We start from the raw sequence: 15,667 nt of genomic DNA, 5'->3' as shown, positions 1-15,667 counted from the left end.
TGTGACATCAGTTTATCCATCAAGGGTCGGGGTTAACATGCTGCGGTGCTATCCATATTGCTATATAGGCCAGGAACCCGGCCGTTGCGCTCCGAGGACTTCAAAAGACTTTCAGTGTTTGACCGTCAACGTCTTCAAAGCAATCTACCGATTGTTAACAAACCTTTCATAGTGCCAGTGTAAACACCGGAGCTGGGAGTTAATGGAACGTTTTAATGGTTATTCTGTCAACGAAACTGGCCGAAAATTCCCAAATCGCCTCGCACTACGAACACTTATTCTTTAATACTGATAATGATAATGCCCCACTCTTTTGGTGTCTCGTTGCCATGCCACCCGAAGCACGGGGACTGAGATACAGCCAGATTGGCCAAACGTAGAGAGGAACAGTCGAGATGAACGGGTCGGGTTCGAACCATGGAGCTTCCGGTCAGTAAGTTCACGCGTTAACTACTGCGCTACCTCAAACTTACGCTTATCATCTATTGGAAAGCAGCTCCAAATAGAACCCCATCTTCAGCCCAGTTATTAGTTTACGTTTTTTGAATAATTTCTCCATCTGGTTCACCTATTAGATGCAAATGTGCGGATTCGGAAAGTTTGGAACAACCCCCCTACCTTGATAACCTGCGGATGAGTCGCATATTTCGGATTCAGTAAATTGACTGAGCCCGTATTTCTTTTGTTATGGTCGATTTAGAATCACGTCCGACTGGCGAAACACTGGTAGGTTTCCATGCATCCTATGCTAGAAACCTATGCTTAGAATCAAAAGAATGTTCGGAAAGAAGTAGACGACAGAGTGAAAGAAGTACATGAACTAGTCATATCGTAGATTATTGCGGTCATATTTCCACAGTAGAGAGCATGCACCACACACTCAGTAAGTAGCTTCCAAACGTGGAACTTACTCAAAATGGCTGCGTCATAAGAAGCGATGCAAAGAAATGGGCTGTACTGAATGCTTTTCTGACAGATGGTCTCCTCTGTATATCGTTGCGAGTCTTCAAACGGTTAGTTAGATCGCGCTCACCTCACCCCGCCGCGGAAGCCAAATAGAGAGATCCTTCGTTTCCCAGTGTGTTCACTCATCGGGAAAACTACTATATAGTTCAATTACAGACTCGGAAGGGCTTAGATTGAACTCTGGTTTGGTTCAAATCATGCATTGAAATTGTAAACCCAGATTGTTCTGTTTCTGAATGACGCCCTTGATGTGGGTTCGTAGCCAGTTTAAGGTGTCTCTGAGCAAGTACAAGAATGATCAAATGAACTACAACTAGAAGCTGGTCCACGGAATAGTTTCTTTATCTCTCGTATTTCAGCCATGCTGTCCATGCTGTTCCGCCTCTAGTTTGTGACGCGCTAAATTCTGTATGGGGAATGAGCAGATCCCAAATCAGTATGCGAAGCGCAGGGCCAACAAAACACAATTTGTGTCGGTTGGTTTGTTCCTGAATTCGGCTATCCCTCGCATAGTCAATTACTGGTGATGGCGGTCTACACCACTTTCTAAGGCTCGCATCGTTAGTCTGTAATGATTTCAATTACAAGAATACGATCCTGTGCATTTGCTACTTGACCAAACTGAAACTTCTGCAGTCCTTTTCTGATATAAGCAGTGTTTTGACAAAATAGGACTATCTAGAGAATTGAGCCCACACAGATGCAAACCATATAAGTTGTGGTATGCGGAAGAAATTAAAATAAAAGCCCCTCGACATTCTCCTACTCCGACTAGAACAGACGGACTACGTACTGTCGCACACTACGCGCACTCGCGGTACACCTCACATTCGTCTACAAAGCAGATGAGTCAGGCGACTGCTGCTCACTGTGATGGGTTCGAAGGTTCATCGTTGTAGTTGGTGCTACCAGTGCACACCAATCTGAAACTGCCGCCCGACCATGCCCTTTCACCAGAACCAAGATTATGACAAGCCTCCATCACGATAGAAGTTGGATAGTCATTTCCCGTCCCAATCAGTTAAGCCGGAAGTAGAGCACTAATGAACCGACTATGTACGTGGACGCATCTGTGGGAAGAAACTGAAAGCCAAAAAAACTGACGTAAACCTCCTGAAAGGACTGCATGCAAAAGAATGTGTATTTACTCCGGTACAAGTGAAACAAAAATAATAAAAGCAGGTGACCAACAAAATGAGCATACAACTGAAAGGAAAAAAGAGATGTAAAGTTGTGTGGTCAGAACACAACAACGACTACATCGTAACTGTTCAACTGTGATAAAACAGTGGATTCGGAACGAGAAAGAAAACGCCTTTTGAAGACATGCAGTTGTGAGAGGGGAGAGCATGAGGTAAAAATGAAATACGATGCAGAAGTTCATTTGTCACGCATTTCGCTCGGGACATCGTGTATGAATGATTTGTGGGCGAGGACCATCACTTGATGATTCACATGGTGTTATCACAATGCTCGGATGTTTGTGCTCTTGATCAGACGGGTGTAATTCGAATGCCTCCCCTGTGGAGAATGCAAAGTTAGGAGATGCAATCAAAGCGCATCAATGTAAGCGCGTTGCGATAAAAAATGATAGTAACCTTAAGTCAACAAGTGCAGCAATTAAATACGTTAGAAACAAGATCAGAAAACTTATATTAAACCTCAACGAATTGGTACAGCTGAGAAACTGTAAGAATAGGAGATAAAGGGTTATGAACAGGAGGGAAAGAGTCGTGATTTTATCGGTAACGAATAAACGGAAGGAATAGCTGTCAAACATTATGTTATCCGCTTTACGTACATCAATCGAAAAATGAGGAGGCCTGGTGTAGCACGCCATTTGAAGAGGAAAATCATGAGATTCATCTGGGATTCAGGTGAGGCCCCGTGAAAAACCAAACTGGTATGCAAATGAGTTATCAGACTAAAGTTGTGCATGTTCTTGTCGAACCATTTTCCTGATATTTTTCACCTGAGGTTATTTCTCAGCATGTAGATGGATCCATACAGTCTTGCGCATGCGTCAGCGAGATTGGAAACTATTTCCACTATCGTAGACCGGGCTTCCGACGGTTCTCTTCAAGAAGCTGACGGGATTTGAGCACTCTAATCCGGTGTATCTGTCGAGTATCGCGGTCAACACTTCTTTCTCGGAATCGGCTCTGTTCGCTCATTGAGATCTGTGTATCGTCCATTTACTGTCCATCTTGGTATTTTAAAATACCAGGACTTTTCGTACATCGACCTGTCTCATTCACACAGACACACACCGATGGCCAGTCATGTCAGCTTCACATTATATAATACTCGCTCCATCAATTGGTACTACAAGCTGACCGCCACAACTTTCGGACCTGATAATTCGGTAACTCAACTGGTTGGGTTGAATTCGCAAATTTGTACTGAATCCATATTGCCATATCGCAGAGACGGGTGCACTGTAGCTGGCACCGTCAGAACGTATAACACCTCGAAAGAAGAAGGTGCTTGCGATGACCCACGGATGCGAGCAAGCTTATAACTTGGTTACCTGAAGAAATAACAGCAGTAGACGGCAGGTGAATTTTCGGCGAGATAAGTAAATAGTATGGTGTGCACGAAGTCCTGGTACATGTTGAAACAAAACTCGTGTCATATTGGTGAGACGAGTGTGACAGTCGAAGATACGCCCTAGTCGCTTGATTGCCAGTTATTCTGCAGCGTATTATCTTGCAGCGAGTGATCTGATCTCTTTAAAAATAGCATGTCGCGCAGTCAGCTCATTCCGGCTGCTGAGTAGAAGCTCGCCCATAGGGAGGTATCACACACATACGTCTGATACACACGCTATCAATCGTCATCTACTGAAAAGCTGGTATCACCTTCGGGTGAAGGGTACTCCGAAAATGAGCATCCGCCTCTCGTAAATACGGTCCCTCGATTCTGAAAATTCCTCCACTAAAATAAGAAGATCTTCTGGTTAGGTCGGGCACCACCGAACACAAATTATCGGTGATATTTATCAGTAGCCTTCGTTTAGCTATGGCTGTTTCATAAGCAACGATCATTTTTTCCCTTTATCCGGAACTTCAATTGTGTCTTGTGCAGCGTTGTTCTATGAGTAGACATCGGTTCACTCTGCCGCTTGCAACAATAAAAAGATAAAAGAACAGAAAAACGTTAAGATATAACACCCTTTCGGTGCCTAGCTGCCGCACCACCCGAAGGAAGCACGAGGGCTGAATTACTGCCAGCTTTCTCAAGCCTGGACAGGGAAGTCGAAAGGAATAGGTCGGGTTCGAACCACGGACCTTCCGGTTGGTAAATTAGCGCTCTAACCACTGAGCTACCTTGTCCATTTGCAACAATAGACAAGCACTGCATGCTGGGTATCTAGTTTTCCTCCAGAAGGTAGACTTGGAAGATAGTTGACGCCAGCTTGTGTGCTGAACAGCGGCTTGTATTTAGATCTAGAGACTAGTCAAGACTAGGAAGTAAGCCACATCCATGACGTATTTCTTCGCAATTATGATTACGCACGCAGACCTACACGATTGTTACTGTATCAAAGTTTCGGAAGGACCGCCCTAACGCAAATCCAGCGCGTACAATCATCAAAGCGACACCAGTGGATGCATAGAAAATGGGATGGCATGTGAAATGCAGCATTGCGATTTAGGTAGCCGGTGACAATTACCGTAAGGTCAGAGTGATAGAAAAGCGACAGCTTGCCTCGTGTTTAGCGCGCTGATTTGTTACAGGCTGCTGTCTTATAAACTATTCATTCAGATTCTCCAATGTGTGTTGAACGTGTAAATACAATCGGCCACCCACTATTCCGATTATTCAAGCTAGGGGGCGAGATGGCCCAAGTGGTTAGAGCGCGAATGTACTGACCGGAAGGTCCGTGGTTCGAATCCGAACCCCGCCACTCGACTTCCCCTGTCTAGGCTTGGGCAACCTGGCAGTATCCCAGCCCTTATTCGGTCCACATCAAAACGCATTTACTGTGAACTAGACGAGATTTTAATGTTTTGAATAGAACGATTCCGTTGCCTCAGCCCAATTGTCGAATCCTTTAGGTGTCCGAAAGCCATTACCAGCAAACTCAGCTGCGCTGGTCACTGCCGTCTTCCTGGATGGGGACCCCGAGACGGGCCACGTCAATGGATAGAGACATTATCAGACACGGCCCAGTCGCGCCCTCAATGGCGCTCGTGCATCCAAGCTATTGCCTTCAATGCATGGCTCCTTTTCCACCCCACCCCCGCTTGACAACCCACTGACAGTGCTGGATTTATGCACCAATTTACCAGCTCGCGCGTGCAATGCGCAGCTACCTACCCCCCAATCATCGGTGAATGAAACTCCGGCAGCTACAACCAGTGTACGACCAGTAGGCGGTTCTTACAGCTGACAATGATGATGATGATGATGATTAGGTATCCGACTGCCCCTGAATAAGCGGCCAACTGTTTCTGGATTTGTAATGTTTACCAAGCGATGGGCTATGAGTTTTGCGTATAATACTTATAAGTAAGACTTCATATTGTTACAAGGAACGAAAATTTGAAACAGATGCCATAGGTCTTTGAACGACTACCAGATATCATCATAGACTAATCTGTTCCCTCAGGCACGGATCACTGTGCGTGTTCTCCAGGAATGGTGCCCATGGGAGGATGACCGCGCCATAGATGAAGTTCTCTCATAAGCTATCCGGTTTTATGTTAGGATGGATTTGTTCAATACTTGAAAGCGAAACATACCAGGAGATAGAGCAGCCAACGCTTCCAATAACTCGTAATTAATAACAGGTTCACACTCTGGTTTAGGCTCCCAACCAACAGGAGGTGAGCAGGGTGGAGAGAGGAGAAAAAGTCGTGGTGGTTTCGGTGGGGCCAAATGTTGCATTTTGCTTTTTTTGCTTCGCGCATTTCGCTTCTTGCAGTATGTACACGGAGCAGTTGGTCGGCTAACAAGGGGAACCAGGGACCCGGTCACATCATCACCCGAGGCTTCGCTGGTATTCTCGGCATCTGGGGTACTGGGTTTTCGTTCAGAAACCCGTCGGCTTTGTTGGTCACCGATGCTATCCAAACTTGTTGCCGTTTCCACCGTTACTGGAGGAGGTTGACCTTTATTCCAAATCGGAATATCACAGGCCACTTCTGAGGGAGATAAAGGTTCCTCCACACTACTTGATATCTGGTAAAGGTCCTCAACAGAGCCAAGGGGTCCACTGGCAAAAGGTTGCTTGGTCAGCGAGCCACATGTGCACATCTCCACATCAGATCCACTATCAGTGTCATCTTCTGAATCGTACTGTTCGACATGATCAATAAAACAATTTATTCCTTCATGATTCGATGAGAGGCGACTTTCGGGTGAGATCTGTGAGAGTACGGAGTCAGGAAGTTTCCATCCTTGTATCTGGAGACGAGCTAATAGAGCCGCTTCCGGGTTGGTCATGTATACCTAGAACATGAAAGGATGAAGCAGTGATTTACGACTGAAGTCAAAATACCGATTCTGTCATCATAGCGACCAGTAGTACTATGCAAGAAAAGTCGAAAGTAAGTGTCTGGAATGCAGTCTGTCTCGAAGACCATGAGATAACATGCACCCCAGAGTAAAAAGAGTACATAGAGTACACAGTACAGAAACCGACCAGTAAGAGTCCCCACAAATTAGACTTCCTTTGTGCATCCTATGCCGAATACATACTAAAAAACTAGGCCTGTCCAGAGTCCGATCGTTTAAAGAAAGAAAAATACATAAAATAGTGATAGATTAGTTTGTATGAATCGCTAAGGAACCAGTCAAAGTTGCTAGCAATTTTCCTCAAAACTAGAAACTGGTGCATGCCCAGCACAACAGGGACAAACTTTTTACAACGCATGTAGCCGATTCCGAAAAGCATGAGTTGATTAAAATTGAGTGGTTGTGTGTATGACCTTTCGTAAGAGAACTGACGACGAAGTCTCGGCTGGTCAAATTCTACACCTGCGGCTTGGTATCACACAATACGTTGGGGTCAATAATACGAGAACTATTTAGGAATAACAAGGTCTTCTGAGCGGACCGTTGCGTGTCGGACTCTTAACTACGTCCGGTCTATTACCAGAGTCCACCAGGCGACTCATTATGAGCGTTGATACAGTACTTTAGACATGAAAACCAAAATATGGGTTCATAGTGAAATTCAAACACAAAATTGACTGTCCACGGATTCAGTTGGCAGAGCCACTGTAAGGTAACCAGAAGGACTCGGTTTCGATTCACCAACAGTCCGTGTTTAAGTAGGATTCGGACCACGAAAATTCCTGTCAGTAGCTTCGCGCCTTAACCACTGAGCGGGCTCGTCTTCGTATAAAAATGCAATAAATCTTGGGGATAGGTATTCCTATTTTAGGAAATCGAAAGTGAGCTGTTGACGGGTTTTCGTCAATAATCACATTACACAACAGCGTCCCGAAGTGTGCTGCACTCCTGCCAACGAAGAACTACGTTGGGCAGGCATCAAAACAGCTTCCGAACGGAGGCATTACCACTAAAAAAGACTGAGTGCTAATGAGATTTTCCCAATCAGCTGGCGAAGACTTGTGAATAGGTGTTTTCATCAAATTTTTCAGTTGTGATTGAGGTCCTCAGGTGAAAACGTTAATACGTCAGATACGAACGTAATCAGCTCCTCCACTTAATACATCAAGGGTGTGTATTTCAGTGATACAGCGTCGGAGAGAAGTCCTCATAAGTGTGAATTATTTCCTTAGGTATCGATGTCTTTATTATTGAACGCCCTTTAGAGGTAACGCCCTTAAAAAATTACATGTGAAAAGGATGGATTGCTCTCGAAAAACGGGTTCCACGAACATGACCAAAATGGTATGAACAGACCGCAAAAAGCCAGATGGCTAATGGCAGATAACCCCGGGTGTGCACTAGGAGACCCTAGGAAAAGATCGTTGAGTGTAAGAAACAACCCTAGTTTCACCGAGTAGAATCATAAAAATTTCAATAGAACTGCGTTGCACCCATTACTTAGTGGTCTTATTAGCCCCTGTCTCACTGATCCTGATTAGAAGAAACTCGGCGAAGTTCCGTTAAACATTGAATGACGTTAATTTGAATACCGAGACGGAAAGAAACAACTATGTCTTCGAACTGGCTCTGCCCAACAACAGGTGTCACCATAGCGAGATACCTAGTTTGTGAATCACATCACATCATTCACACCTATACACAGTCAGGAACATAGAATCCACTTCAGACAATATTGTGTCGAGAAGGGATTACTTCGATCGACTTGATTGATGTCTTGCCTGGCGGGGAACCCCTGTAAGGGAAGCAAAACGTCACTGAGGTACCCTTTTCCTTGATTTTTGACACTATCCAATCTGGACCATAGAATTCTGCGATCTTATCACAGCAGGTAATTGTTAAATAAGTAGTCCCGAGACAACACAGCCGTCCACTATACCTTCCAATCACTCGTTCGAAACCATGTTGCTGTACACTCCCTAGTTATGCCAAGTACCCGTACTTTATCATCTAAGGCCATATCACGGCTGAATCCTTAACCAACATAGCGATAGTGTATGCACCTGGTTATCGAATGTGAAGGCAGGACTGATCGATCCTCCGGGCGGGTGTCCGTTTGCTGCTAAAATGAACCGGTGGCGATTGGGTGAACTAGCAACATATCTGTCAAAGATTGGTATGTCGGGGGCATTGTGTTCAAATCAATGGGTGCTCACGAAAAAACAGGGAGTACAAGCTAACAGAAAGGTGATAAATAGGTCAACAAGCCTATCTGATTCCATCCAACAGCAAAGCTAGTGCAGATAATCAGACATCGAACCTCGGCTCGCATGATTGGTCGAACAGCCCGTGAATACAGTCTTTATACCAGACAAAGCGAATGGACGCACCCTTGTTTCATACCTTATCTGTTAGGCATCCTGCTGGGTAATGACATCAAACGGAAAAGCGCAGCTACGTGGCACGACGCAAAGCCGTGCAGAAATCTGGGTGCGAACGGTCGACTGAGGCACACGATGGATGTTTTGCCATATTTAAAAGTAAGAGTTGTTTAATGTGGCCAGACCACATTAGACCTTCAATGCATATTTATGTGCAAACCGATTTCATATAGATGCTGATGGCGATGGACTTGTATGTGTTTTTTGAGAGTGGCGTGGGTACAAATGCTACCTCACATCAAGACAGGAAATACCTTTTACTACCCAGTATTGAGAAAAGGCACTTTTTATAACTCTCACTGAAGTGGATAGAATTTTGTCAGCCAGAATTCAGCAGTAAATAAATGATTCTTCTCTCTTAGTCCATCCACTATACCAAAGAGTCTGTTTAAGCTATACAGAGACCTCATCACTACGGTTTTCCGTCCATATGTGTTCAGGAGCAGTCTTCGAATCAAACCGACGGGGAGAGCAATAATGACATTTTACAATACGCAATACCAACCAAGATTACAGCAGCCTACTGTACTCAGAATGTTAAAATATCACTATTGGGTGTACTGATGTTATCTAGTTTGACCACATAAAGTTTAGCTACAACACGTGACTTACAAAACCACAACTCTTTCGCTGTGACAGACTACAACGAGCTTCGCCCCTCTTTGGGGCGCAGCAGTAAGGCACAGTCCATGAGTTTCCCTCAACCATACTGTGCCTACCTAGCGAGCCCTCAGAGGGGGCGAGACCTACTGTGGGCTGTCGAAGCGTTTCCAGCAACCTTATGAGAAGTGTCCTGTCTAGGCAATGTACTGCGCCATCTAGAATACTGTAATATTTGAAACATAAGGCGGCCTTGTGCAGCTCGTTCGGTTGAGGGGCATCATAAACGAGAGATTCAGCTGGATTCAGTTGAGTCTGTTGTCAAGGACTACTCCTTTGCTTACCTTGAGAGCATGAGTCACCAATATGCGCTAATCGAAACACAAGAAACTGCAGTCGAAAACCTGGAGCATCATCTGAGTTAGCCTCCAGCAAGCAATTTAATATACAAGGAGTTCACCATAATCATACTCATAACCATCATCACTGACAGCAACACCAAATGAGAACGCTGGTAATTCGCTACCTAAAATCAAGTCAATTTGTTTGAATAAAGCCTCATAACGAAAAGATAAAATTGCGCAAAAAGGACCAACGACTAGCCTACCACAAACATTCGAGATACCCACAACTTCAGCGCTCAGTTAGAAAATCCAGATAGAAACTGAACACCACTGACGAAGGTTAGCTGCCATCCAGTCCAGTGTCGCCAGGGAAGCATAGGAAAGCTCATGCGAACTCCATCCTGAAAGGCAAACAGTGCCAACAACACTCCAACGTTTCGTAATATCTTTCATTCCACTCTTCAATCTCAAATTCTGTCTACCTCTAGGTCTCTGCCATTCTGAATTAGACACGGAAAACAGCGCTCGTTTCGGCAGTCGGTAACTCGGCATGCGTAACATATGGAACAGCCACCTTACCCTGCAGTGCTGGATGCATTCTTTGATTGAAGTGCATTTTGCTTCACCAGAAACTCGTCTCCTGATCATCTCATTCCCAATTTGCTGTCTCAGCTGGTTCCTTTGCCTGAAGTGGTCAAGTCTCACACCGTACATGTGATAAGGTATACACACCCTTTTGGACTCAGTGAAATACCCTTTGTATGCCAAAAGTGGCGCGTTGACTTTGTCTGTCACACTACCGTCAGAACTAATGCGACTTCCGGTGTACCAGTTCCAAGGTCAGACATTGAATTCCTAGAGGCACGCTCAAAGACTGCACGTCTGCCAGAATAATTCCGCAATCTATGGGGGTGAAGCAGATGCCAAAGAACTGGATAACCTCGTTCAACTTTTTCAAGTAATGCTTGCACTTTCTACTCTTTCAAAAGACAGAACAATATCTGCATAGTCTAGGTCAACAAGGTCCTCAAAACTGAAGCTTTGGAGACCTTATTATGTCATCAATGAAGAAATTAAACAGAAATGGATGGAGTGCAGTGGACACCAGTGCTTGTATGAAAGCTGTCTCATGCGCTCATAAATATGTGAACACAAACGGTGACTGATATTCACGAACTTTTTGGGCAAATCCGTTGCGCAAGGGCGTTGCTAAGAACTAGCCGGTCGATAGAATTGAACGCACGCTTCATGTTAGGGAACACCAAGATTGTAGGGCGAATAATAATAATAATAATAATAATAATAATAATAATAATAATAATAATAATAATAATAATAATAATAATAATAATAATAATAATAATAATAATAATAATAATAATAATAATAATAATAATAATAATAATAATAATAATAATAATAATCGTTCAACTGTAGCGCCCTTTCGGTGCCTAGCTGCCATGCCACCCGAAGGAAGCACGAGGGCTGGGATGCTGTCAGGTTGCCCAAGCCTAGCTAGGGGAAGTCGAGAGGCAGAGGTTGGGTTCGAACCACGGATCTTCCGGTCAGTAAATTCGCGCTCTAACCACTTAAGCTATCTCGCGATTACACACATGTCGTTATTCCAACACTTGAGGGAGTGTGAAAATGTGATCCACGCAGCCCCTTCCGATCAGAATCCTGGTTGCTTTTCTATGGTCCCGTCCTAACATTTCTTCATCAGACGACGTAGAATAAGCGATAAAGACAGGCTGGTTGTAACAGGAATTAAGCTAATTCCTATAAGATTAAAATACCTCCTGTGGGCACCATGTTTAAAAATGGGCTCAACTATAGACTCATCCCAGTTGGTTGGAATATTCCCTTTCACCCAAGTAGAAGCAAATAAAGTAGACAAATAACGAGTGAAAATTTCACCTCAACTTTGAACAGAGCGGGTGGGAGTTCATCAGGAGCAGCAGCTCGGTGACGGTTGAAGAGCAAAAGGCATACGATTACTTCGAAGGCAATCGAAGATTCCAACTTCCCTGTCCAAAGCCGCCTTGCGGGTCGGGAATTCGGCTGAGTGGCCAGATAAGCAGGTCATTATTATCACTGATCATTTCACTCGGCGCAGGACTATTTGGGTTTGTTTCACGAACGTTCCCAGAGTCTCTTGCTTCCCCAGTCTACTCAGATTTCTGGACCTATCAAGCTTCTTGATGCGCGCAGATGCCCTCTTTCACCTGAAGTCTGACAGTTCAGGTGCTACTGTACTCTAAACCAGGAATATGTGTCCGAGCTTCAAGCAAGTTTAGTGTTGCTCGAGATCCAGTGCCCAAATGGAATTAGCCGCGCCGTCTTACAAGCGCAGCGCTCAGCATCTTGCAAGGTTGTGGACAGTAACTCCCAGTAACAGGACGGGATGTCCGAAACGAACTTCAATAGGTGCTTTCGTAGAACACCTTCAAATCGGAAGACAAGAGCTTTTTAGTGACCAGGAGAAGTGAACCGTGCTCACCCCTGAAAAGCGCAACCAGAAACAGCAACAAAAAAGCTCATGATTCGAATCTGCACAGGTGTTCCAAAGCAAGCAACAACCAGAAATTGGTCCACGCAATGACGATGTGATCTATCTGTGTTCCAGTCGCTTCGTGACTACATAAGTTCTTCATGTGTCGACTTCAAATGAACCACAAACTCAGAAAACAGGAGTCAATTTCGAAGAAAACTGACTGAGCTGATTTGAGCGAAAGCGAAAGAAACTAAACGGTCTCATTAGCACTCTACACCTAACAAATTTGATTAGAATAGCGAATTTAAAAGAGCATAACTGCGAGTTCAAGTACCCCTAGATAACCATGGTTTACGCAACCCAAAATATTGAAAAATAGAGATTATTAGCCTAGCAGTGCTCTGAGAGAGTACAGAAAAAGTGCCAGGGACATCAACGTTTGGTGTTATTATCAAGCGATATGCACGCCGAGGGGTTAGGAGAGTCGCTATTGCGATCTCCTGGAAGGTGTTTCTTGTGGTTCGGGAAAATAATTTTCTCTAGATGACAATATGGGGAAGTTCTCCGGTACAAAAATGATTCATAGACAAAAGCACTCCGTTTTGGGGGCAACACGTCTGCCGATTGCAAAGCTTACCTGAGCTCTGTTGAAACTCGGGAGGTAAAGAAAGGTGCAATGTGGGTCCAGGGGTTTGAACAGACCTTCAAACGTCTCCTAAATATCGTAGAAAATGATGAAGTAGCGATACCTGTGCCAAGTTGTCCGTGTACACCTCTCGTGGGACATTAGTCACTATTAGTTTTAGCGATATACCCTTGAGTGAATGGAGGATTCCTTCGATTTCGCCACATGTGAGAAAAGAGCCCTGTTGAGCGAGCTGGTCATGGATGCATTTAGCAGAATTATCAGATCCATTCATGGTTCTCGAAACATTGCACTATGAAATCGGTCAGTCAGCGAAAGGTAAACCGTCAAGTAGGTAAAACCAGCTGGAATGTAAAATGGAAATCATTAAAAGATACAGAGTGACAGGCGTACGATGACACAACCAACAAAATTATCACGGTGAAACCCATGTATTGACACGACAAACTAGCACTGGTATACTTTGAATGCGAGCTGTGATCGACCAAAAATTACTTACTTCGGCTCAGTAAACATGGAAACGTTCAACTGCAGTTGCTTTATAGCATGGTCATCATCTGAAAAAAACGGAGTTATATTGTAGTTGGTTCTAATCCGCTGAAACGTATAAGCTCTGAATAATCCAGGGGTTGATATTCGACACTTAGTCGTACCCGCCCACAGGTTGAGTCTGCCCCCAACTTCCCGACCGACTGTCTGTCATGCGCAGGGTGTATGAAAGTTTTCTGCCTCGGTGATGCACTATTAGGAGACATCTATCTCTCCAATAATCCGTTTTGTTTCCATTTCAATCGGATGACTTACAGCAGACAAGTGCACACAAGCTCGACATTCATCCGTGTACTGTAGATGGTGTGCAGCGCTACGTTTCAAAATTCATGAAAAGCAGAGTGAACTGTCGGAGGGTGAGTTAAACCAAGCGGTTAGTGCGCGAATTTACTGACCGAAAGGTCCGTGTTTTGAACCTGACCTCTACCTCTCGAATTCCGCTGTCTAGGCCTGGGCAACCTGGCATTAGCCCAGCCCTCGTGCCTCCTTCGTGTGGTATGGCAGCTAGGCACCGAAAGGGCGCTACAGCTGATCGATTGATTTGACTGATTGAGAATGAACTGTCCGTGTGGATAGCAAGAGCCTCCATAACTCTGTCAACGGGATTACATCACAAACCATAAACTGAAAAGGCACGCAGCTTGACTTTCCCCTCCGATTCCCTCTTCTCAGTGTCAAACTTTACAATGCTGTTTTATGCCTCAAAATTCTCACTGGTGGCTGCTCGTCTCAGCTTTTCAATTTCCGGGAGGGCTCACCTCGCAGTCCGTGGTCAATCGATTTGGACGTCTTCCACGATTGAAGTACCAGTTGCACAACCAAATACCCGTTTTCTAATTATCTTGTTACGACTGTGTAGACATAATTCACTGTTCACAGGGTTACTGAAAGCGCTTCGACAGTCCGCGACCGGTTTCGCCCTTCTCGGGGCACATCAGGTAGGTTCAGTCCCCGAGTTTCCGTCAACCTTACGTTCTACTTAAACCCAAATTGCAAGAAATTAGCGAAATACACTCATTTGCACACCAACTTAGTTTTGACGGGAGACCCACCTGGAACTCAGCTGAATCTCTCGTTTATGATGTTTTCAAGTAACTGAATAAACTGCACCAAGGCTCATGTTTCAGTCGGCATGGTATTCGAGATATCATCATATATTGTACAGACGTACTTCACCATCATCATCAAAGACAGCCAAATCAGTGTTGACTTTGGTGCTTCACTGCCGTCCAAACATACGGTTCGTGCAAATATATTTAAAGCCCTAGAGTGAAAGAAAAAGAACAAGAGTGGGCACACAACCAAATATCTGTATTCTAATCACCTCGTTACTAATCCGTTGGCACCAGCCAAAACCAACAATGCTTCAGAAGCATCGGTGGTCAAAAACCTGAAGACGCCTCACATCATCCGTCCGCAGAAGCGACGTCTCTCAGCCATACAACAACACAGTCCTTAACGTAGCACGTTACACGCGACCCTTAAAACCCACTGATATTCTATTCACATCAATTCAACTTATCAGCTATAAACCGCGTGCCATGGGCACATTGGTTCCAGCTGCTACAGTTTTGATCACCGGAAAACGGGAAAGAGGAACATACAACCAAGCCTTTGAGGCGAAGGTATGTTCGGTTTGATCAGAAAGCGGGTAGCTACGCATTGAGGGCGATAACTCTGATGCACGAGCACCACTGGCTGCGCAACTGGGACATTCCGGCCAACGTCATTAGCCACTGGTGATTTGAGTCCTGGGGTTTTCATCCAGGGAGGCGGCAGTTGCCCACCCAACGAATTTTACTATTTAGGGTTTTCGTACTTCGTTGCCAGGTTATACGCCGTCCACCTTTCGGTCGCTTCCACCCAACACAGGGGTGGGTGAAAAGAGCTCTATGAGGCAGACGGTTTTCTGACATGTGGAGTACATGTCCCAAACAGCGCAACCTATGAAGCGTGAGTGTTAATTTATCGCAGGAGAGTTCTTCCTTTCCAAATGATATGCCGTTTTGATGCCACAAGTGACGCAAATTAGAAAGCGGGATTTGAGCCTTTGAGATTACTGCACTAGTTTCACCAGATACATTTCCATCAGGGCTTACAACTA

The 15,667-nt window shown here is 44.8% G+C and overlaps 2 protein-coding genes across 2 annotated transcripts; one reads left to right on the top strand and one right to left on the bottom strand.

Annotated features, from left to right (window-relative positions):
• Positions 1-37: 37 nt before the first annotated feature.
• T265_04014 (hypothetical protein) lies at positions 38-5,119 on the top strand (the record flags this gene model as incomplete). Its single annotated transcript, XM_009168632.1, has 4 exons — positions 38-153; positions 1,326-1,446; positions 4,155-4,266; positions 5,028-5,119. 4 exons carry the CDS (start codon positions 38-40, stop codon positions 5,117-5,119), a joined length of 441 nt encoding a protein of 146 aa, XP_009166896.1.
• Positions 2,083-15,226, bottom strand: T265_04015 (hypothetical protein; the record flags this gene model as incomplete). Its single annotated transcript, XM_009168633.1, has 8 exons — positions 2,083-2,487; positions 5,715-6,423; positions 13,006-13,083; positions 13,118-13,306; positions 13,819-13,876; positions 13,959-14,156; positions 14,888-14,927; positions 15,097-15,226. 8 exons carry the CDS (start codon positions 15,224-15,226, stop codon positions 2,354-2,356), a joined length of 1,536 nt encoding a protein of 511 aa, XP_009166897.1.
• Between the last annotated feature and the right edge of the window lie 441 nt (positions 15,227-15,667).

This window comes from Opisthorchis viverrini (genome assembly GCF_000715545.1).
Source record: "Opisthorchis viverrini unplaced genomic scaffold opera_v5_62, whole genome shotgun sequence".
Classification (NCBI taxonomy): Eukaryota; Metazoa; Platyhelminthes; class Trematoda; order Opisthorchiida; family Opisthorchiidae; genus Opisthorchis; species Opisthorchis viverrini.
Note: the sequence above shows the minus strand (reverse complement) of the source record. Positions and strands in the feature narration are given on the sequence as shown.